Below are 25,290 nucleotides of genomic sequence, written 5' to 3' on the forward strand. Positions count from 1 at the left end.
TAGTGTTGTGACGTCAAATACAGGGGTTGTTCTAACCCCTAACCCTAACCCTAAAAAAACGAAAACACGGTCGGCAGATATGCAAACGGTAATGTTATGGAAGGAGAGCGAAAAAAAAACAGATAAACAATGAAACATTACATTAACAAGGATTTAAGATGGTACATAAACACACATGAAGTCAGAGGAATACCAGTGGTTATATTCCACACACAAAGAATAGATATCTATATAGATATAGATATCTATTCTTTGTGTGTGGAATATATGCTGACAATAACTGATAAATGATCACGCCCAGAGCCGCCAGTGTTAACAACATTTTGTAGAGAGGGGGATAAGTTCTGTCCCATTCCTATTTGTAGCATCCGGAGCCCTTTCAGACTCTCACACTCAATCACTTACAGCTGACGCCAGTTAAGACAGGGAGGGTTCAGGGCTTGAGTCTTTAGGGGCCGGATTGGAATTGGGCCGAAGTATGGGTGAAGAAGACTTTCTCCCCCCCCAAAAAACGGATAAAGTCAGCCGTGTGGTATCATTTTGGCTATCGCAAAATGACCAAGGGGGGTCATTGTTGACAACAGCTTTCCAGTTTGTAAAACATGCCACAAAAAAGTCGCGGCCAAAGGATCAAACACGAGCAACATGATACAACACCTGCGGGACAACCACCCGGCTTTACATGCGCAAGTAAAGGTAAATGTAATGTAATGGTTTTGGGTCAGTGTAGCTCTTTGGAGTGAGACGACAGGCAGAAACTCACATCCACACGAGTGCAGGATTTCACAAATGTTCGTTGTTTATTTTTACATCAACTTAAAAACACCAAGCTCCAAGCTTACCAAGCCCGGTTGTACGGCTACTACATTTTCATACATGAACAAAAAAGTCACCACACATACTTAAAACCATCACTGTTGTGTTGAGGTTCCGGTGAGAGAAAATTAAATAAACTGTGTGCACGGTTTTGCAATCCGTGGGGACGGATTTTAAACTGTGGGTACAGATTGTCAATTTACATCCATGTGGACAGGTAAGTAAACTGTGCGCAGTTTTGCAAAACTGTACCCATGGTACACAGTTTATTTATTTTTCTCCCCCCTGAGCTTCAGGACAATGACTACAAGAGGGAGTTAAACCACTTTTTAACATTATTTAACATTAGAAAACAGAGGGGATATCAAATATAGACTGATGTACCAAGTACATTATATACACAGTAAACTTCTGATAATTAAAATTTGCACACACAAATAAATATCATTCTGAATTCACAAATTCTTTATTTATTATTGCTTTTTATGCACTCATCTAAGTTTTTACTTTTAGTTACAGGACTGACATTTTCCTAACCAGAAAAAAAATACATTACCCTGCTCTGCCTCTGATTGGCTAGTACTCGTTGCCATCAGGGTCAGAGCCAATTAGAAGCAGGATGCGGGTGGGAAAAAACTCTGCTGTCTCCTGTGTGTATTGGGAAAGGGGAGGGACAGAGGGAACAGGCAAGACAAACTATCCTACGTAATAACGTATCGAAAATATCTGCTTGACAACTTATTATGGAGCTGGGAACAAGCCCAAATAAGCAACTACGCTTTAGAAACAAGCCCAAAAAAAACGCGACCCGCGACTACCAATATTTGTAAGCGACTTTACAGAAAAACAAGCCCAAAGTTGCTTATAATAAGCGGACTTGGCAACACTGGACTCAAATCATAACAGGCACTGCTTGATGATGTTGCTGCTAGACGACACAGTATACACCATGTTAAAGGCACATTTCATGTATTCAGATTCAGATTCAGATTCAGAATACTTTATTAATCCCCGGGGGGATATTCGACTGTTACAAGTTCAAATCTTTTTTTTAGTCGTCAGACTGTTTCAGTGTCAGTGTGCAGTGTGGAAGATATACATAATGTCTTCTCAAGGTCCTCAGTCAGTGAACATTTAGCATTGGTATTACCTCCTTTTGCTTCCTCCCATCTGTGTTGAGTAAATGTTGGACTTGTCCTTCGTGCACTATGTCTGTTTCATTTATTATTAACACTGCACGAGATATGCTCTCAATTTATTTGTGTAATTGTAATTTAAAGAGAACAAAAAGACATGCACATCCTAGAAAAAACTTCAACTGCTGGACCACAAAGAGGCATGTAGTAAAAGTAGAGTCCGCACACTACTTTTTGGTTACTTTTCTTTGTTGCTATATTATTTTTGTTATGTTGGCATGGAAATAAATGAAACTTAAAGATCTATAAGGAGTGTTCATGTGATTTTACACATTTATAGTGTGAAATTAATTAATGCATTAATTAATGCATAATAATCGTGATAATTGTAAAACCAATAATCGTACCAAGAAAATCTATAATCGTGACGTCCCTACTGCCTGTATGGCTGGTCAGTTAAGCTGAATATTAACAAGGACGAATGCATTTACAAAATGGCCACAACTAGCAGATATCTTATTATAATAAATGGATGTGCTTCATTCTGTAGTCTGTGTGTTGTCCGACCTCGGCCTGCATCTGGCAACACTGCAAAAATACCACTTCCTCATCTCTTCAGCTTGGAGCTGCCGTGTTGTTTTTGATCATGCAAACATTTCTTTCTGTTTTTTCTCCTCCTCTCCTTCAGAGGTCAGATGCCAGCACAAGCTGAAATTAACTACCTGAACAAAGCCAAGTGGCTAGAGATGTATGGGGTTGACATGCATATGGTCAAGGTAATTGAGGCGCACTCTTTCTCATTAGCATGCACTGTATACCCTGAATCTGAAGTTTCCTTCATGAAAGACGGGAAGTGGAAGGAATGTGCATGAACATATATCTAAAAAATGTTTTTTGGTGTCTTCTTTCATATCTGCTTTGTAGGCAAGAGATGGTAATGAGTACAGTCTTGGTTTGACTCCCACTGGAGTTCTGGTGTTTGAAGGAGAAACCAAGATAGGACTCTTCTTCTGGTATGTTTGGTTATGTCCTCATTTATTGAAATATTTACATAAATGGTTTATAGAAACACATTTGAGTCTTCAGTATTCCTTCATCTGTGTGTGGTTGTTTGTTTTGAATGTGTGTGTGTGTGTTTGTATTGTAGGCCCAAGATCACTCGTCTGGATTTCAAGAAGAGCAAATTGACGCTTGTGGTCGTGGAGGACGATGACCAAGTGAGCATGAGCACTCACAGTCAGATACTTGCCATGCGGTACAATGTTAAAAAATGCAGAGCATGCAATCAGTCAACGAAGTAATCCCTCTTGATAACAGTGTATTAATGACTCCATCTCAATGCTCCCTACATATGGTGCTTATAATGTAATGAATGTACTGCACTTGCCTCACTTTGCTCCTATTCCCAGTAGGGGCATTAAAATGAAGGCCACACCTAAGTGCATATTAGCAATTCTTTGCAGTTAATTATGGATGGCATCATAAGCACTTTATGCAAGAGTGGGCTTGTGAATGATTTTGAAGGAGCATCCAACCATCATATATGGGTATCAAACACCAGCCAGCCTCAACTAAGTTTGTAGCTTTGCAGAGGATGGCAGGAACAATAGTGACATGGTTTCATGGTTTAAAAAAAAAAGGATTAAAGTCGGCACAGAAACTTCTCAAGTCAGTCCCACCGCATTGTCACCTTCTCTGCTGTCCATCTGTACACACAGTAGGTTCCAATTACACGGCAGACCTTTGTGAAAATATGACAAATTGTGTCTAAATACACAGCTTTGGTTTGTTGATTGTGTGGCAAGCTGTTCATATCTGTCATTCACAACCAGCACAAGCATTTGGGACAAGAATAAATATCTAACCACAGTACCACAGTGAATACAAGTAGAGTTCAACTGCAGTCCTCTTTTGAAGTGCAAAAATATGTAGTACTTAAGGCTATAAATTGTACAAACAGCTTGTAAAATTAACCCATGGTCCCATCACATCTTTCCTCTTACAAAAAAAAGGAAACAACTAAATAAACAAACAAACCGTCCCTTAAAGATCCCAACATTTACCACATTTCACCACATTTCATAAACAGATAATAATCCTGACAGGACAAAGACAAAGTATCCCAACAGGCTATTAAAAAAGAAATCACTTAAAAGAACTGTACAAACAACTAATATTCCTCTTAAAACCTTTGTTTGAAGCAGTGCCTGAGCCCTGAAAGAGGCTGCTTCCAAATCAAAATGAAACAAGGCTTAGTATTGTATTACCCAGAGGCCAGTGTATATGAGAGAGAAGGAGAGTCTGTTTATGTCCATCCTGGAGGTCTGTGGGTGAGGTTAATAAAGAAGCCTGCCCCCTCTGGTATTTCTGGTATGCACCATTCTCCTGCACACACACAAAATTGCACACACACACAGAGTTTTTGGCTCCCAACTTCTGTTCTAAAGAGTTATATACTGTATGCTGGTCTTTTTACCACAGGCATTTACTGTATATACTTTGATTCTCTCCATCAGCGTGCTTGTTTGTCACACACAGACCTGAACCAGAGATCAGAGATGTAACCAGAAGAGAGAAGGCTGGCTTTGTCAGGAGTCATTGCATTAAAATGGCTGCACATATTTTGAGTAGGTCTGGGTTAAAATAATCGATGCATCTGATTCAAATCGATTTTCTTTGTATGATCCGATATGGATTCGTAAAATCTGAGATTCTGAAATTTGCCTTTTCCCGTGGATGTGTGTAGCCTTCAACTTGTTAATCTCGCCAGTTTTAAACGGGCCCTTGAACTAAATTATTAAAGATTGTAGCATTTATCCTCCTCAATGTTTAATGTTTAGTCGTAACTTGTTAAAAAACCTGCAGCCTCTTCCATGCACTCTGTGTTGGGGCTGCAGCTGCTCCCCCACATACACATACTCATACAAATGCAGAGCGGACAGCCTGCAGATTACTCGGGTTTACACCATCTGTGCTCATTACTATAAGTGCAATAAACCCATTGGGAGTAAAAATGCCAGTAACTTTATTAATACACCCGTTCAACAAGCATGAACACATAAACATTTAGAGAAGCAATATTTCAGTTGGCTCTGTCCACAGTCTTTCATTCACTACCACTGTTGTTATGCTTTACACAAGCACCGCAAGCTAGCTCAGCTAATAAAGATTGTTACATTCAAGCTAAAACAACAACAGCTGTTTAGCTTAGCTTACCTGCAGGCAGTGATTATATCAGCAGCAGAGGGAGGAGCACAGATGACAGGATGAATGACTGATACTAAATAATGTCTGTGTTTTTATTATTTTTAAACTTTACAGAGTAGCCTATTGTGACGTCAGGAACATTATTTTTTATTTTATTGACATTTTAGATTTGTTTCCAGTCAGATATTATTGCGTTTAATGACTTTGCTGTTGTAAACATACACATACTGTTGCTGCTCTAGTAATAAATAGAGCCAGCAATCATAATCAACTTATCGAATTGATACTGCATTCAATCAAAGCAGGACCATGAGAATCAAAATTAAATTGATTCTGGAAGTTAGTGGTGATTACCAGTCCTAATTTTGAGAGTAAATCGTGTCTGTCCTCTGTAAGTGGATTGAGAAAGTGAAACAGTAACATCCTGCTGTCAAACCAAATTCCTAAGAACAAGTGGCTGGTTGGAATGTTTCTAAGAATGTAGTTTATCTGCAAGCTCATGCTTCACTATCTCTGTTCAGGTATTAAATAAGTCTGCCGTTGTTACTGTCAGAGGTCTTTGGAAAGACCCAACCTCCTAAAAACCAGAGGACCTAACTGGCTCCAAGTTTTGTTTTCTAGCTCACCATAGTGGTGATATAGTATGAGCAACACATGGTTAAGTTTTTTTGTCTGTTTGGGTGAGATAGTCAGGGGTCTTTTTCGGGAAGGATGTAAATTTAATACCTCAGCGAGAAATCAGACTTACAGAGGAAGCACCTGTACACTGTTATACAGCCACTCACTCCTCACATATTAATCTCTTTCTACAAGCAAGAGCTAGCATATTAGCTTTTACTGAAAATCTGTTGGCTATGAGCTTCAAATGACTCTTGTGTGTTGAATTTGATCTTGTATAACCAGTAGGTGACAGACACTGTGGTTTCAGGTTTCACTCTACCTGGAGATGTTCACTTTGTAAAGTATCTTCTCTGTCTCAATCAAATTTAACCTTCGACCAATCCTCCTCAGGGCAAGGAACAGGAGCACACCTTTGTGTTCAGGATGGACCATCCCAAGGCCTGTAAGCACCTCTGGAAGTGTGCTGTGGAACACCATGCTTTCTTTAGGCTGAGAGGGCCGGTACAAAAGAACTCTGCACGCTCTGGATTCATACGCATGGGATCACGCTTCAGATACAGGTAACAGAGAGATGTGCTCGCTGACCAGATATACTGGATGCTTCTGAATCAGGCACTTTTTTTTTTTTGGCTGGATAATTGGTACACAAGGGTTGCAATTTTTGTGTCAAGTACTCAGAGCTTAAAGCTCTCCGGCAATGTTAGATTCACCAAATAAACTCTGCATGCGAAGCCCATGGCAACAGTACCAGCACAGACATTTGCTGGGAATGAGTTTTACCTAATAATGTTTAGCCTTGCGGAGCAGCATTTCAGGTGTTTGCAATGCCTAAAATATTCACTCCTGCATGTATTTTGAATGTTTTATTGTGGAACTACAGTGAATGAAATCAGAATTTTTTTCCCACTCATCAACTTAAACAAACTGATGTGAAAGTAAAAACAAATCTCTAATTTTTATCTAAATTAAGTACAAATATAGAACACCACATAAATGTTTCTATGACTATGAGCCCTTTAAATACAACACACTGAAATCATCACTAGTGGTGCAAACTACTTCCCCAAATCACATCATAAATTGAATCAAGAACAACTTTGTACAGACTTTTTACAAGCAATTCTATTACATGTGTATCTGAACGTTCCAACTGTTTGTTGTTTGACTTTCACATTAACAAGTCCCCTTCTGTTGATCAAACCATCTGGTGTCCAGTGTGTTTGGGGCTGCACATCCTGAGCACTGGTGGCTTCAAATTGAAAGAACATTGCAGTTGAGATTAGCTTGGGGAACAAATGCATCTGGACTATCTTAAAAAGAGGACTTGGGGTTATGCTGAGATAGATAATTCAAAGAGTCATGTGTTTGTTTCTGTACAGTGTGTTTGAACATACAACAGAGATATCCATAGTTTAACACACAGTATCATTCTCTGTACATACAAAAAAAAAAAAGACCCACATGTGTACACACAGATACTTGCAGTGGTACAAGACAGGCGCTCAGTATCGACATGCTGCAGTAGCCAGCTAGTTCCCTTCTCTGTGTGTTTAAACATTACCCAGTTGGATAAGCATTGACAGTAATGTTGGTTTTACACAGAGGTTACAGGGTTTGTTGTTAATAGAAGGTTATCGCTTGGATGGGTCCAGAGTTCAGCAGGGGTCAGCACTGTGCCTTTTGTTTGTCGGACAATTAAATGTATCCAGTAATCTAAAAGGTTTGTTTTATATTTAATGATTTTTGCCTGCGTATTACAGGGGCAGGTGTAAAATAACTTCCTGTTTCTGTTTATGTGACCAGTGGAAAAACGGAGTATCAGACAACCAAGGCCAATAAAGCAAGACGGTCAGCCTCCTTTGAGAGAAGGCCCAGTCGGCGTTACTCCAGAAGAACCATGCAGAACAGAGGTGAGGAGAACAATCACACACCTGCACAGCACATGTGAACATACTGCCTACATACATAACAGTCAGTATCAGACATAAAATACATTACAAAAAAATATACGATTGCAAGCACATGTATACATGATATGTATGATATGACACAGTACCTTAAATATGCACAGATGCTTGCATCTTTAAAGCATGTATATTTGTTTATATTTTTGGATCTATCTGAACTGAACACTTACTGTCTGTTCTTTGTGTTTTTACAGGACCGATCCATCACCAGGAGTAAGTACACTGCACTGTTATTGAACTCGCCTGATTGAATGACTTAGCTTTAATTTTAATGTGATCACATCCACATCAGTTGATTTGCGTGGAAATTATATTTCATTTTTCATTCTCATCAGTTGTTGTAGCACTGCTGCTGTTTAATTCTGATTACACTGTCTTGTTTGTGATAAAAATAACAACAATGGAAAGGCTTGCACTGGAAATTGCTCAGTTACGTGTTATACAAATGTATCCACAGTTATCTAGCACTGTTGCTCAGTGCTGTGACTCTCACACACACTTTCTCTTAGTTCATTCAGTTACACCATAAGCCTCCACTGTAATCTTGTTATTGAGGAAGCCTTTTGTTACAGGGAGATGTGTGTGGCCTAAAGACATGATGTCAGTGAAATTTTAAGCTGTCATGGGACAAGTTGACTCAAAGCATAGGAACGTGATGATAAATGTCCCTATGACCCACACTGTGACAGCTCCAGTAATTTTGTGGCAACACATTTACAGTATTTAAAGCTATGTCTAAAGGATGTAGCATTGCCGTCTTAAATGAGGATGGGGAATCTCAAATTGGCTCATGGACAACCTGGTAGACTCAAAATAAAAAGTACATAATGTATTGTCATAAATGTGTCCAAATTTGCCCCAAAATGTGGTTCATGTGTCATGGCTGAAGCCACCATGGCCTGAAGGCTAGACACAAACTATGAGCTCTTCATTCCATGGTGGCTGCTCAGCCAAATTAACATGGTCAGTGTGCTCTGTGAAAAGCACTGTGGGAGTCCCTGGTTTATTTTTAAACATGCAGACAACACTGAACACTACTTCAGTTTTTTATTGTATTAATCTTTGTACACTATTATATATTCTTTAGAGGTGTTTGCTATGTATGAATTCTGTGAATAAAATCTCAATTTCATTCTTTGCTCAGGTTTCTGTCCTCAGGCAATGGAGTCAGCAAAGTCAGCAAGGTGAGGAGAAAGGCTTCTGTGTGTGTGTTTTAATCCCTGTTCGATTATACAAGGAAACAAAACAAAGCAGGACAACAGACTGAGACAGGTTTACAACTCAAGTAAGAATCAAATAATACAAGGGAGGACACAAGACTAGCAATTTTAGAGGTTTTTACATAGAAAACAAAAAGTTTATTTGTATGACAGATAGATAACTGTTTTTTTTTCTTTCCTTCCTTATATATATTACTGTTATACCTTCCAATCTCATCCTTCTTTGTGCCCATCTCTGTACCTCTACCATCCCTGCTCTCTAACATGTATTTTCTGTCTTTCTGCCTTCAGGCTTCTCCCAATAGAGGGGCCTGGTCAGCTGTGCCTGTGGTCAGCCCGGTAGCTGCTTCTGCCTGTGCACCCATGGAAATTGAGGCTCTACCCAGGAGTCCTGGAGGGGAAAAGAGGAGGTTGGTACCTAAGTTCAGAGTCTTTTTTTTTTTTTTTTTTTGAATGTCTGTTTATCTATTTACTATTTAGCTCACATTGTACACAATATTTGTGAAAATACGCTTCCTGCAATCCTGATGAGGATAAGTATTTAAGAGAATGAATGGTTTTATATCTTTGGATGGATGGTACTTTAAGTTAAATGCTAGTTAAATGTTTATAAGCCAATGGCAGCTTACAACTGTGCTCACTGATGATGAGGGAAACAAGACCAGGTTAGGAAGGGCTTGGGCGGGCTGACTGATCTCTGTTGGGCGCTGAAAGAAGTGGGTGGATAGCTAGGTGTGTTTTTCATGGTCTAATGCCATGTGAGTGGCTTAACATGGCTTATCCACTGACCCTGTCTTACTGTGACCAGGGAATGCAGGAAAGAAGGAGGGAGGAAGGCGGAGAGAGTATTTTTGTGTGCATTTTTCTATTTGTGCTTGCATGTCCCTTCCATGCTTGGTTGTTCTATTTCCATATTTTCAAGTTCATGCTCTGTTTTGCAAGTGTGCATGAAATACAGGTTATGTTATGTTAGAAACTCTATGGCCTAAAGGAGGGAGTTACTTGTGTGTCTGCATGCATGTGTGAGTGTGTCTTAGTAGTGTGCAGCACATACCAGAAGACTGTAATTCAGCAGTTCAGCATTCAGGCAGTTGGCAGACTCAAGCTTAAGAAAAATGGACTGCCGTTAGACAACTAGCGGGCTGATGGGGGATAGCCAACAGGGACAGGAAGTAGGCAGTGAATAGATAAAGAGAAAGACATACTCTAAGGATTTCACCTGCCTTTAATTTGATAGACAGAACCTGTCCAAGTATTCCACTGACTTATTCTCATTACTGCCTGTATTGCCTTTGTATGTATTTATTTATTTATATTTTTTGGTTGTAGCTCTCTTTGTTATAGCCAATTGTTTTCCCGTTATGTTGTATTTTTGGCTCTCATACCTGAGTCAGAGTTGCTGCCTCTGAACAGTATGTATGAATATATTGTAGGTCTTTTTTTTTGTCCATGATATATCTGATATTTGTGGATGTACTTTGATGTGTTGTGTGAAGCTTGAACAAGGAAATATATAAACAAACATGCATGCACCCTCCTGTCTTATAAACCTGCATCGTTCACTTTGTGTTCCAGTATTAAAATGTACTGAAGACAAATGGGTCTTGTGTGGAGGCAGGCCAGGTAGGTATGATTGAACGCTGAACCTCGCCATTGCTCCGGCTTTAACCAATCAATCGCTGTGCATTGACGGGCTTTCTGATCTTGGCTTTGGAGAAGGGTTTTCTTACGATTAAATCGTCTCTGGTGATTTGCCGTCTGTTCACTTTTGATCAGCATGAAATGCCAACCTAATCGGTGGAGGAAATGATGTAATGATTTTGGGGTGCTATGCTGGGATCTAGTTTTTGGCATCATGAATCATTGATGTGATGTGGCTTCAGCTTTGGATCTGTTCTGTTGAAGACTTTGGTGCATTTCAGTGTGTAGATGTCTTTACTTTCAGTCTTCTCAACATTTGAAGCATCCTTTGAAAGGGTTTGTGCTCCTCCACAAACGCTTATGTATTTTCTAAACTGTCAAATGGTCCACAAGATATTATAACAATACATTTGGATGGATGGAAGTTTGTTTGCCAATCAGCTTATGGACAATATGATTAGAGATGCTAAAAGCTTACCAAAAACATTTCATTTTTTAGTGGTGAGACAGTAAGAAAACATTACTTGCCTACATGCTTTTTTCCCAGTGTAAAGTAGGTACTTTTACTTCCTGATCAAACGACTGTGGCTGCTGGGGAACAAAGCTTATTCAGATCTACAGCTCAGGCTGATCCTGTTTCTAGTAAAGCAAATTTCTGGTCAATTGTACTAAGAGGATTGCCTGTCACTGGGGCAGGGACCCTTTTTTGCTTCATTTATTACCCTGAAAAACAGGATGCACAGACATGACCTTGGATAGGGCCGGTGCACAGACAGAGTGATGACCTATCCCACTAATTATGCTGCTGTATTCTCCTATTTGAGACTTTATCGTTCAAGGGTAAACAGTAAATCCCAGAGGCTTCAAATGGTTATTATTCAAATTTCCTTCCACAATGTCTTTTAAAACACAGTCAATTCATTTGTGCTGGGAAGCAAGGGCTTCCAATATGTTACTTCCCAGTTAGTATTAGTTTTATGTGTGTTTAAACAACATAAAGTATACCAACTAGAGCTGCACAAAGTTTTTTTTTTGTTGTTGTTTTTAATTATCATTGCGATATCAACTTGCACAATAAACACACAGTGAAAGACTGCAATATTGCTCTTGGAATATACTATAGTAAAAAAAATGTTGCTTTACAATGTGTCTGTAGGCACTACTTTGACTAATACATGCCATGCTGTTAAATCTCTGCCCAGTCAGATAGTGCTCTTGCTGTTAGGGTCCAACAGCAAGGATTGCCTGATGACCTGGGTCCAATAAAAAGTTACGCTGAGCCAAGAAATACAATCAGTCAGTTGCCCGATTATGCCAGTACTACTGCTGTTCTACTTTCTGTGATTTCGAATTAGTAGAGCGTTTAAAGAAAGACACAGGCAGGCTTGGTTATTTCATTGATGAAATGGTCGTCAATCCTAAAACAAAGTTGTCAAGTGGTAGTTGGGTACAGTGTAGTTTTTAAGTATGTCCATGAATACACACTGCAGCTCCTTAACACTCAAAGCAAATATAAATACATACAGTATATACTAGGGGTGGGTGAAACAATTCTTAGATGCATTACAATGCAGACATGGACAATGCCCCATTGATTCACAAAGGTCAGCAATGGATTGTCCAAATGTTTATGGAACAACGTGGTGTTGACGGAACGGGAGAGGCAGAACTCAACCGCAAGGGCAGTGCAGCGCCTGGACAGTTTACAGTGGGGCATATGCTAGAGTTAACTTGTAATTTATCTTCACAAAAGGCAACAGTTGCAAGCTTGTTTTGATATAATATCTAAATAATTACATCTGTGGGACGAACGTTAGGTATTTTGTGAATACCTTTTTATGCTATCACCCAGACACCTCTGCGCAATTTGGGGGTACTGGCAGTATGCCAGTGGATGCAGCTTGTGTTTTCTTTTGAAATTATACTTACATCATACATGTTATTTTCTGGATTGAATGGTGGCGCTAGACAAATTATGGACAAATTGTTGTGTCCACTCTCTGTTCACTGTTGTTGGATTAAATATCTAGGAGATGTTCATTAAAGCGTGAGCCTTGTAAATGGCCAAAACGGTACAAAAATTGCACAGTAATTTCAAAATGGCTGACTTCCTGTTGGATTTAGTGTATGGCTCTAAGAGACTTTTTTGTATGTCTGGACCTGATACATGTTCACACCGAATTTCGTACATGAATATGTAACATATCATGGGGGCAACTTTGTTGAAGTTTTGTAGGGACCGCTACTGGGACCTTTTTTTTACACCACATCACGAGACCCTTAAGATATAAAACTTTTCACCATTAACAAATTTAAAACACCTCTGTGAAGAGGAAATAACTCTCTGCTCAGTCCGTTTCACCTCAAAAATGCCTTTGCCCAGCCTGCTCAGTGACTTGGCTTTTCCTGGAGCTGAAGGTGCAGCAGAGAATCTGATCCCCACTGCTGGGGGAGTTAAAACAGCACAGCGGAGCACACCGCCTCCCCCTTATTTTGTTATGGTTATACAGGCAGGACGCTTTCATATGAATTGATTCATTAATTAGTGCAATTGATTTTTAAAATTAAAAGGCTGCTCACTAATGTGGGACAAATGGCTTGTAGCTGTCAGCGTCCTGCCATCCTTGGGACAATAGAAAACATGCTTGTGATAAACAGAGATCCTCCCGTTTGGGATGAAAGGATGCAGTAAACTCACTTTAGTTGCATCAGAGGATGCACCCTGTTCTTTTCCCAATAATGCTACAGTGTGAACAATAGATCTGTGTTAAAATCAGCACGAGGAGCACTACAGTAGTTAACTTTAACTGTTAGCAGCCAGTGGCCAACTAACAGCTTACGGAGGTTGCATTGACTAATGTTATGATGCGTTCAAGCTCTGTTCAGTAAAAATTAGTATTGGGCAATGGTAGGTTCTCATGATGTGTTCAGTGTAATCTTATAAAACATAGTTTTAGGCTAGAAACTCAAATAAATACAGTTCTTTTACATAGATATGTGTTGATGTTTTCACAGAAATATAAAATAGATATTGGAGAGGGAATTATGATTATAGTAAAACAACTTTGAAGCAGTTTGTTTTTTTTTTTTTTAGTTCTTTCAAGTGAAAGGTTATACTAAATTATTGTTTCATAAATTTGTATTATTGAATGTGAAGGCTTGTAGATCTCTTTGTTTTCCTGGCACAAAAGGGGGAATAAATAACAACAAAATAAAATAAACAGCATACAAACATCGGTAATGGCTATCAGCTAAATTGTTATTTTAAACAGAATTTCAAAATCTGTGCATCCCAAAATATTATCACGATATTCTGTGTTTTTGCATATTGCATATTGTCCTGATATTGTGCAGCTCTAATACCAACAGAACAACAGTTTTGTTTGGAGAAGACCTACCAGGTACAGGCACACCTTGCTCAGTGACAGTCAGTGCTTTCGTTAGAATGTTGTAGAGCCTTCAGAAGCTTATCCAGTGATAAAAAAAAAAATATGACACAAGCCATACAAGATCTTGCGTAATATATCAGCACAAGACATTGCACTGAGAAAACCTCTGAGTTCTTGTTTATGCCGTAAACCCATGGCAACAGTTCACAACAGATTCAGTGGACAGGAGGAGGATGCTTTGAAAGAAACTATACCACTAATACTTCAGACTAATCCCTGGTGTTCTTCCCTCTCTCATCCCACTCCTTTCTCCCTTGCTTTTAGTGCAATGTCAGTGTTGATTTTGCATGGAGCACTATAACCTTCAGCTGCTCTCCTGATACCATGAGCAACCAGTCTTCTCTATCTCTGTCTGTCACTCTCCAACTTTACTAAGCACATAAGAAACTAAATACATGTAAGCTTGTGATTTTATGCCCTGATGCAGATAATATAATCCAAATTTTATATTTATATGTCCTTGACAGTAATGGGAGATAGCTCTGTAAGTGTGCACTACATTTGTTGAGTAAGTGGAAACAGTTACTGTTAATGTTTTTCTAGTCAAATGTATGCAACATCAAACATTTCCAAACCAAAGTAAAATGTTAACAAATGCGAAGTAAAGAATTGTAGTTAGGAATGTTTATGATTTTTTTTTTAGCTTTTTACTCTGAGGACTGTATCTGCTGCCTACCCTCTGACCCTTTCCTCTCTTTCCTTTAAGCTTCTTCACTTCTTCGTCTCCACTACATTATCATAAGTGAGAGTACATAATTATTAGATTAATGCCATTGGAATGAAGTCATCACATTTTAGTCTCCATGGCCAGCAAGAGAGTATATGGAAAATATACAGTAAAAGGTCAGTAGAAGTTCATCTGCCGTACATGGAGCCAAAGATCATCAAGTTAGTCACTGTTTTACAGTGGCATTGAGAAACTGTATGCTCCCCTGCCTCTCCTGCTCCCAGTGGAGCTGTCATCATGAATAACAGCTTCCGGCTCAGGGCCTCCAGCACTGAATATATAAACACAGATTTGACATAAGCCATCAGACCTCAGTCGCTAGAGGTGCAAAGCCAGGTCACTGACGCTCCAGAGACATCCAGTCCACTTCAGTTAACTCAAGTGTACATGTCACAACACTTGTCACAGCACACTTAAATGCACGCTAGTGTACAGTGTAGCAGAAGCAATGTACCATAAGTTGCGTGGCATATTGAGTTTCCAGACACTGCCGGGCTTATCAGGGCCATGAACGCCTCATTTATTTATTCATGTTGTTTCGTGTCCACTAACATAACATTTTTTTTATTATCATCAGCATGACTTCTCTTGCCAAGTTGTAGTTAAAAGAAATGCATAATCTCTTACAACAAAAACAGGTGACGCTCTTTTGCACAGCTCCCATTTTTCTTTCTACCTGTGCTGCCTCTCCCCCATTCATTTGCATACAATGTCCCTCACCTCTTTGCCGTTTTTATTCAATGCTTCCCTTCCTCTCCCCCACCAGTCTCACTCTCTCACTCACTCACTATCCATCTCTTTACATCACCCTCCTGTTTGCCCCCCCTTCCCTTTGTCTATTCCCTCCACCCTGTTCTCCTCAGGTCTCCTCTCCCCTCCACCCCTCCTGCTCATGTCTCATCAATGCTCCCCCACAAAGAGTTGGACCAATCCGAGGAACTGACAACGGTCACCCTCTGTACTGACATGAGTTGGACAGCACACTTAATAAATGGGGATGGCTCAGCAGTGACTCACCCATGAAACACTTCTGGTATTTGTGGTGGTGGCTGCACCACATGGAAGGACACATTTGGTGTGAATGCAGACATGCCTTATTGAAAACATTCCACAACACAAACTGCTCGAAGTATCACATATTCCATTTAGAGGCACCCCTCACAGACGGACATCTCTCCAAGCTTCCCATCATGCTGCCATCACTCTTGATACTATTCTTTCCTTTTCAGTGTTTCAGTCTTTGCACATCCCTTCACCTGTGCTTGACCCTTGCTCCAGTGACAATTCTGAAAAGTTGTCCTCTTTTTCCTCCTTTTTCCCTATTTCGTTACCCTCTACACTTTCTTTGTCTCTCTCATTCCTTCTCTCTTTCTTTCCTCTGTCCTTCACTCATAACCTCATGGTGAAACTGGCTGGCTGGGGTGAGATGGTATCAATGTGAGGCTTAGGAATTCAGCTCACTCTCAACTGAAGGAAACAATAAGTCACAGTTCCTGGAAGGTTTAACTAAATCCTCTTCTGCTCTCATTGTCGTTCTCTCAAAATTAGTTTTGTGCTTTTTATATTTCAACCACTGTTGCTGTTTTAGTTAGTTCCATAAAATGATTTTAATGTATAAAAAGATGTGATTTTTCTCTATTTTGTATTTAATCTATTCTCCACATTTCATGGATCTGCTGCTGTTTTATAAAGGTAGTTGGATAAGAAGGTCAGTATTTGTCTCGTCTGTAGAGATTTTACTGAGAGGTTTATAACCTGGCACAAAAACAGAAGTAGGAGAAAAGAGTTGCTTTCACTCTGTCACAGATGCAATCCAAAAACATCAGAATCTGTTACATTTATACATGGTTTCTTGTATGCTCAACGCCTTTAAGAAATGCTTGAAGATGCTTTTTTTTTTTTTTTTTAAGCTTTTTCTTGGAAGTTGTTGAGCTAGCCTAAACATATCCTGGACTCTATACTCAGAAATCAAATTGATACTGACCTTCTCATCCAACATATGGCGAGAGATCAGACAAATATGATTCCATAAAAATGTTGAGAAGTAAATCAAAATCGAATGGAAATTGTATTTCTGTTTATTTGTTTTGAAGTTTATATTCACTGAATGCTTCCCTACACCTCAACTACACCTCTGCACAACCGTTTCTTGCACAGCTCAACCAATGAAGGTGATTTCGTAATATTATTGCTTAGTTAAATGTTTACAGCGTAACTTTGACCAAAGGATTTATATCTTTATGAACTGCATGTTTAAAATCATTCCAGAGAATAAAGACAGAATTACTCTTGATACAGAGGAGTATGTAACCATATGTGTGTTTGATTACTTGTACCAACCTACATACTGTAGTGTACACACTGTTTAAGAAGGATTACCCGGCTGTTTGGCGGTTGAAATTTTGTATCATCTTCTGCGGTCACTCAAGTTGTAACTCACCTGTCAAATGCATAATATATTCAGGGCTGGAATGATATGCTTATCTCCTGATTCAATACTATCTAAATACTTTAAAAGTACTGCGATTCAATATTACATTTTTTTGCAATTTTGTTGACTTTTTTAACACTAGACCATGGTTAAAAGTTGAATCATACACTTCTAGAGACTGTATAAACCCAAAACCCAAAGTGTTTCCATTCTTTGGATTTATAATTTATGGGTGTAGGTTGTAATAAAGAGCCATAAGGTAGTGGGTTGGTAAACTGTTGCTGCTGACTACAAGGCAATGTCACAAAGGCAATCTATATATATACTGTTATAACTACTTCAGGATTGATCATGACAAGACATTGGCTACTACCTCAGTGTTTTGAACCTCTGTACCTAGTTGGAAAAGATTTATCATCTCCCTGTGGAACCTCTCAAGTGTGCATACGTTACATTTTTAGTGTAAATTCAATACAGTGCACTTTGTTTATGGCCCACATGAGGGTTGGATGCATCCCTGATGTGTTTCCTTCATGGATTACTTAACATGTGGGAGTGTTTTATATACATTTGGTTTGTGTGTCCTCAGGCGAAGGATTGTACTTATCTTGTGTGTGCAGGGTGCTTTACAGTAGCTCCGGTTCTCTCCAAGTCGTTTATATAGTAATATATACTTCTCATGTTTCACTGTGTCTGCAGGCTACAGAAATATGAGGTAATTATGAGGCTGCTGGAAGAGCTTTCATCAAAATCCATGTATCAAATGTTTTGCTTCAAGTTGCTTTTGTTTCTAAGAATATTACACTGCATTTTTTTTTCCCACAGAAGTTATTGCTTGCTTTGAAGACTTATTTCCATGACCTCAATCATGCCTCTCCATCTCCCTAGAAGACCTTTTACAGCAATGTTATAAAGAGCTTTTCTCTTTGGACAAGCAGATCCCATATCTTTCTGGTAGAAACAACAGTAACTGTCTTTGTATTTTCTTGTATTCCTGATAACAAACTGATGGATGCATGGCTGTACTTGTCAAACTCATTGGTGAACCTACATGATCAGCTTTTGCCAGAGGCTTACAAATAGTTTTCAAAACACAGTCACCCCTATTTTTTGTCTTAATTTGTTCTATTGTAGTTTTCTTTGTATTTATGGGAAGTTTTTATAAAATATCTTCTGACATATCATCATGGGCCAGTTTGACATCTTTGCAGAGTCCACTCATGTCTTATGGATGTCGCAGGTAAGTCATACAGCTGCATAATCCTTTATTATTTTGTTGTACTTTTATATTTAACGCTTGCGTTATCTTCATTGTTTCTGTTTATTATTTATAATTAAACAGGATTATTTTTAAACCCCTGTTTTGTTCTGGTGCTTCTTTTATATCCTTCTGTTATCCTTTTGTTCTGTCCTTAGTATGCCCATGGTTGCGGACCTGATGGAGACGTGCATTGATGATGTCCTCAGGGCTCCTGTCGTTCCTACAGTGACGGCTGCAGACGAGGCCGGACCAAGCAGCGCCTATGCTACCCCCAGTGTCACCGGGGAGGATCACCTCGGCCTGGCTGGTGAGGCTACAGCAAACCAAGCATACCACAAAGTGAATTCAGGTGGCAACTCATTTATCAACGCAGTCGACACAGTGCACTTATTGTCAATGATTGCATACTGAAAAGGGGGCTGCAATATATATCGCATGCAACTACATTAGACTTGTAATGTGTATGTTTCATTGAGTAGTATTTAATTTAAACATTGTGTCTCTTCAGATGCAGCAGCTCGTCTGAAGCAGCTGGAGTTGGAGAGCAGTCCGCTTCTTGGTACTCCCAGAAATAACATCAATGTCAATATGGCCATGAACAATCAAGTGGGTGTTCATAAAGTAATTCTGTTAATTTTGTTGTGGAACTAAAATGAAGGTGATGCAATGAAAACCTTTGCGAGAAAAATTGCAGCAGGGATAGCACAGCATGTTGTCTGCTTTGTTCAGAGATGATAACCATATTTTCTCTCTTTTGTTGTATGTTATGTGTTTGCTCTATCTGATCATGCTCCAACAGGAGGATGTGATGAAGCTCACAGAGAAGTGTGGTCTCAGCAGCACAGGCAGTAGTCCAGTTGTCACTCCACTGTGCACCCCAGAGGATCTGAAGAGCAACATCCTGAAGGCACAAGTTGAGGCTGCTGCCCTCAAGGTTAGGAACAGACCCCACCAAACTGGATGCATTGTGTTGTTTAGTGATCACACTTTGAAAGGTGTAAAAGGCCAACAAATGTTTTTCAATAAATTGCTGTTTGGGAGTTGTTAGTAGAAAGATGGCAGCAAGAAGGGTGATGGGGAATGATGTGCAACAAAGGTACCCAGCCAGGGCATTGTCTACAAAGTCTCTGCTGTTAACCCCTTGGCGTATAACTCAAATTTAATGATTTCTGTTTACTGAATAGCAGGTTATGGAAAATGGCTGCAGCCTTGCTGTTTTCAGCAACATTAGACCTTCTAGGTAGTGTAAATGTTGTGTGTGAACAGTGAAACTTAAAACTGACGTGAGCAAATTGATCCTGGTCATTGACCTTTTCAAAGGTTCAACAGTTGGGGTGGAAGGGTGAAAGACACAAGTAACAGGTGCACTCTAATGCTGGCCTCTGTACTCCCACTATTGATGCTTCTAATTGGTTCAGGAAATTGAAAGGTATATGAAATAAAGGCATTCTACCAGGGACTAGGATTTGTGACTTTTAAAACAACCCTTTCAAGCCTCAAGAGTGTGGGCTTTGTGTTGCAGCATTGATGTTCTATCATAGTTGTGATGTTACTTTGCTATCAAGTAAGGCGGAGATGCATCATCGTAATAGTCCTCCACCTGTCTCTCTGTCTATCAGTCCATTTATCTCTCTCTCCCTGTTCCTTTTCGCAGGGATCTTTGGAGGAACATGTCATAATTGTTGGAGATAAAAACTGTAACTTGCAGGAGGCCTCTGCCAGGTATGATCACACACTGGAGTAACACATTTTTGAATGTACAGTCTGTAGATAAAAAAAACAGGATTGCAGTGCATTCACTTGAGGAAAAATCTGAATTGTTGAATTGAATCTGAATTGTGGGGATAATTATCCCATTATGCTTCCATAATACATAATTATAATAACTGAATTAATTATTATTGATTGTCCTTTGACGAAACTTCCATCTGTTACAAATGATAAAGAATGCAATGAATGTGTTTTAGCCAAGCTCCCAACATTCATTCAACCATGCAAAATACTTTGTTTTGTTTATTTAGGGTTTTTTTTTAGCATCATACTGTGTTTCTAAAAAAAAATCTTTTCTCCTTTTGAAACCATCAGTACAGTACAGCACTGTACAGGCAGCACAGAACACACATGGACAGGAGAAATCTATTGTCACTCGCGCTCCATTGTCTTGAAATTGGGCCTTGTTCCCTCCTCCTCCATCTTCCTGAGTCATGCCAACTGTCAACACATTGTCTCAGCCAATCTCAGCACTCCCTGCAGCTAGAGCTGATTAACCAATTGAATATTCATGAGGATTATTAGCGTAGCTCACAACATTACATCACCTGCAGCTCATTCTTACAAGCAAGGCTCCACAGATTGTAAAGCAAATCCCTGTCGCCGTCTTGTATCAGAGGCCGTCAGTGGCTCGGGATGTTGGTGGGGGAGAATGAGCCGAAGTAGATTTAGCAAATGCTGTTTGTAAAAATATATATACTTTCCTGTTCTTATTTTTAAAATCAATTTTAAATATTGTCTTCCTTTATTATACCTAATTTAATTCTTGATTCATGTTGATTTTTTTTTTATTACTGTGAAGATCATTTACTCAGTGTGAAAGGATTGATGTCATTCCATCCACACAAAACTACTGGCACAAAACAAGAACATGTATTGTCTGTTTCCAGGTTGAAAGTGCGCACCGGCCGACTGGGTAGTAACTCGTCTCTGTCCGTTAGCAGTCGCCCTGACATCCAAGACTCCTGGGACCTGCTCAAGCCAGCCTCACTGGTCTCATCAGCAGGGGCCAGGTTAGTCTTTGAACATGCTATGCTGTCCCTACTTGTTTTTTTACTTTGTATGTCTAAGTAAAACTGCACTTTTATTTGTCTACAAGGTGAATTCTGTATTATTCCCACTGTGTCTGAAGAAAATGAGAGAGAAACTGGGAGAATAGATTAGCGGAGGAGGGAATTTTGACAGAAGCTTCAGATTCATAATCCTTCTGGGCAGACAGAGATGCACAATATATCTGTTTTTCTTCTCTCTTTTATCTAACTTAAAGTCAAACGATAAATTTGCTGAAAATCATTAGCTGCATTTTATTTTAAACAACACTGTGCGTCTTTGTGAAATCCTCCACACATTATTATTCAAGTCATATGGAAGTTTTGTCATTAACTAACTACTATACTCTGTAAATTAAGGTGCAGTAATTTGATATATTTCACTGTGCCTATAGCTTTAATCACACCTTATGTAATGATCATTTTCACCTAACCTACTTCAGCTTTTAGGACCTTGACAGAAGAAAGACGAGGCTTTGACATCCAGATTGAAATAAGAAATATATAAAAGTGGATAGAAAGTAGTTGAAATTAAAGGTATGAAGACAGGGCTTAGAGAGTAAAAACCAAAGTGCACTCACATTACAGTGCCCACTTCCTTTTTCTTCATTGGCATTAACCTGACTGATATATTTCCTGTATCTTTACTCTATAATTTTGTATCAGCTTTTTTCCCCCCAAACAGAACATAAACGTTTCACAATGATCCATTGGAAACTGAGGTGTTGGTTGTTCTTAGTAGTCTTTGCTGACATCTGTTGGCCTGTTTGAGCAGTGCACACGCCTGTGTGTGTATGTGTTTGTTTGTGTGTGTGTCTGGGTGTGTTCAGTCACATGACTTGAGTTCTGCCTGGATACTGCTGGCATCTCTGCTCAAGTGTTTACAGTGGGATGACACAAAAATACAGACGCTTGACCAGACAATTCACAAAGGCTGTAAGGCCCCGGGCTCATTGATGCAGTAAATGCTCCAACCATTCAGGCTGTCTTTCTACAGGAGTCTGGAGACTGTAACCTCACGCTGTGCTAAAACAATAAACTGATGAATCAATTAGTCACTCACAGAACATTAATCAAGAGCAATTTTGATAATCAGCTAACAGTTAAACTAATTTATCCAGCACAAATCAAGCTTTTCTAGGTTGTAAAAATACCTTGGGGTTTTGGACCCTTTGTTGTGCAAAGCAAGCAATTGGAAGGCATTACCTTGGGCTGTGTGATTAGCTCCGATAATAAAGTTGTTGTTGTTTTTTTTTTGTTTTTTTTTTTAGTCATATGAATGAGAAAAATGTACCAATTTAAAAAAAATGTTTTTTGTAGTACTGTATCTCAAGGATGAGTAACTTGGACTCTGTTAATGTTTCTGAGTGGAACAGGAATCTGAAATTCTCTTTTTCCATTCATCAGTGCAGAGAGGATAGCTGACGATTTAAACCCCCCTGTTCCCAAGATGCTCTCTGAGTCTGCCAGCGAAGTCATGGCACCAAAGGTAACATGATTATTCATAGTTGAATTACTTATTGTGGTGCATTTTCATTTGTTACCATGGGAATAGTAGCCATTAATGCTTTTACACATGAACATAGAGCTTACTGCTATTTAAAGGCACAGTAATAAATAGAGTTCTAGTGGATTTTTCAACATCACATACAGTATATTATATATTATTACATGTTACGAATGTACAGGTACATTTTACATGTCCATCCTGTTATCTGTGCTGATAGAAATGATGGAAATCTGCTTCACTGTCTCACAGTGGCATCTGTTTAACCTCAGGTTGAAGTGCTGCCACTGGTATCTGTTTCATGACGGTGCACTGTATGCACACTGCTTATGTGGCTCCTCATTGCTCTATGTGTCATGTTGAATCTGATGTAAACAAATCATCTAATACAGACTTTGTAGAGGTTTGTTTGTGTGTTTTGATTAAGAGTGTTGGTGTCTTTTTGCAGGTTAAAGCAGAGGAAGCTGACCTGCAAAACAACACCCCACTGTCTGACAACCTGATCGATTTCACCGATCCAACTCCTGTGGTGAGTCTTATTCTACTGTATGTGGAGAACTCCAGCCAAAACACTGTCATTTAATCCATTTTTGACTAATTTATTTGTGTAAATACCTTTGCAAAGCGACTTGCTCAAGAACACTACGTATATCAGCCATTGCAGGGAGCAAACCACCAACCCTCGACACAAGACACACTCAGTCGAACCACACAACTGGAATGAAACAATTGATCACTTATTCACCCTCACTCAGAAACATTTAACCCGTGTCTGCAGCCCCAGCTGGGTGAGAAGTTTTAAGTTTAAGTTTATTTACTTTATTAATCCCCCTGAGGGGAAATTCAATGTTTTCACACTTGCTTGTCAAATACACGCAGGTCCAAAAGACACAAACATGCCTATATATACACCTATACATGCACAAAGTGGAGAGATGTCAGAGTGATTGGCGGTTGGGGAGTTAGGTGCCTTGCTCAAGGGCACCTCGGCAGTGCCCAGGCACCTCTCCAGCCGCCAGTCCACGCTCCATATTTTGGTCCGGATGGGGACTCGAACAGGCGACCCTCCGGTTCCCAAACCAAGTCCCTATGGACTGAGTCACTACCGCCACTGAACACAGCCCCAATACTACCACACTTTAGCATACTGGTTTTTCTATTTGAGATAGGAATTAAATTTAATGTTAGTGGTGATACACCTGCACAACATTTATGAATATATAGATTGACACTCACAATGGCAGAAACGTAATTTGGTTCTTTTGTGTAATGTCTTTGTGACTTTTCAGTGTTGTGTTTAGAACTAGATTTGTAGTCACAAGTCTCTTGCTGTGATCTATTGAAGCAAATGTGTATCAGTGATCTGGGGTCAAACGTGGGTGAATGCACCCCTGTAAAGTATGTATCGTCAATATTGTGTGCCAACATTTTTCTGATTGTCTTCCAGCTACCACCAGTGCAGCAGCCCAAACCTCTCATCACACCTCGCTGGATCATCCCTACAGCTGCTGTGAGTGATCAACCTTTGTATTTACCTGTCTGGCTTTTCTCCTGATCTACGGTCTGCTTGTCTGTCTGGCTTTTATGTTGTTTTGTTTTATGTTTTAGAAGGCTTTCATGAGTATTTAATTATTTTAATTTGTGTCCAGTTTCCTGAAACTGGTGATGCAAGGCTCAGTGTTTACTTTTTCATGTGCACTTGCATAGTTGCTATTCACTTTGGCTGATGTAGATGCTATGTAGAGAATGACCTCCCTCCTTCTCCCTCATCCCCTTCTAATGCAGCCTCCTGGCGTCTTTACTAACGGCCTGCTCGACCTTGACCCCCCTGCTAAGGTCAACCCTCTTCTCCCTGCAGATGGGGGAGCCGCTCTCACCCCAGTCCTCCCCCAGCTCGCTCACACACGTAACACCATCTCCGCCAGGTAAACTTCTTGAGATCCGAACCTTAAAGCTTGTTTTTAGAGCAAGCTTGGTAGTATGCTGACCCCTGCTGATCGAGCAGGAAAATGCCTGCTTTTAGCTGAAACCTCAAACCAAAAGAGTTGAAGGCAAGGCTTTAAAAAAGAATGACTTGGAATTGTTGCTCGGCCTCGCTGCTATGAGAAGTCATGAGCTTAAATTGAGGCTTCAGCATCATTTCACTGTAAAAGTTGCTCATCCTTGATATGATGAATTACCACTGTTGTAACATAAAGTTGCCTTATTGTTAACTGGTTCAGAGTTTCTCATGCACAAAGCAAAATAATATCACTGAGAGTACACAATTATAAGTGAGAACATGCGCAAGTAGAGTTTGAAATATCAGCTATGCACCTTGCCATCTCACCATGTGATGGATACTTTATCTTTGTTCCCTATCATAGCTGTATTTTTGTTTGTTCTATGGATGTAGCAATGAAATTCATTCTTTGTAGAGCAGTATTTTTCAGGGCCAACATGCTCAGTGTATGTTTTATGCTTCTACAAGACAAGTAGTCCGTCTCTG

At 39.6% G+C, this 25,290-nt stretch overlaps 1 protein-coding gene across 4 annotated transcripts in view; it reads left to right on the forward strand.

The window, feature by feature from the left end:
* The window catches only part of epb41l5 (erythrocyte membrane protein band 4.1 like 5), a 45,858-nt gene that overhangs the window by 18,237 nt on the left and 2,331 nt on the right, over positions 1–25,290 (forward strand). The window contains exons 9-25 of one of the 4 annotated variants that reach the window (XM_033612626.2): positions 2,641–2,728; positions 2,877–2,965; positions 3,100–3,169; positions 6,171–6,340; positions 7,584–7,690; positions 7,942–7,960; positions 8,892–8,931; positions 9,259–9,377; positions 18,632–18,825; positions 18,985–19,082; positions 19,276–19,410; positions 20,131–20,198; positions 21,137–21,259; positions 22,703–22,784; positions 23,251–23,331; positions 24,250–24,312; positions 24,588–24,727. In XM_033612626.2, the coding sequence (XP_033468517.2) occupies positions 2,641–2,728; positions 2,877–2,965; positions 3,100–3,169; positions 6,171–6,340; positions 7,584–7,690; positions 7,942–7,960; positions 8,892–8,931; positions 9,259–9,377; positions 18,632–18,825; positions 18,985–19,082; positions 19,276–19,410; positions 20,131–20,198; positions 21,137–21,259; positions 22,703–22,784; positions 23,251–23,331; positions 24,250–24,312; positions 24,588–24,727 (1,686 nt within the window). The remainder of the gene's footprint in view (positions 1–2,640; positions 2,729–2,876; positions 2,966–3,099; positions 3,170–6,170; positions 6,341–7,583; positions 7,691–7,941; positions 7,961–8,891; positions 8,932–9,258; positions 9,378–18,631; positions 18,826–18,984; positions 19,083–19,275; positions 19,411–20,130; positions 20,199–21,136; positions 21,260–22,702; positions 22,785–23,250; positions 23,332–24,249; positions 24,313–24,587; positions 24,728–25,290) is intronic. The other 3 variants (XM_033612642.2, XM_033612634.2, XM_033612653.2) reach the window with 3 other exon arrangements.

The sequence above is a fragment of the Epinephelus lanceolatus genome, chromosome 14, assembly GCF_041903045.1.
Source record: "Epinephelus lanceolatus isolate andai-2023 chromosome 14, ASM4190304v1, whole genome shotgun sequence".
In the NCBI taxonomy this organism is placed as follows: domain Eukaryota; kingdom Metazoa; phylum Chordata; class Actinopteri; order Perciformes; family Serranidae; genus Epinephelus; species Epinephelus lanceolatus.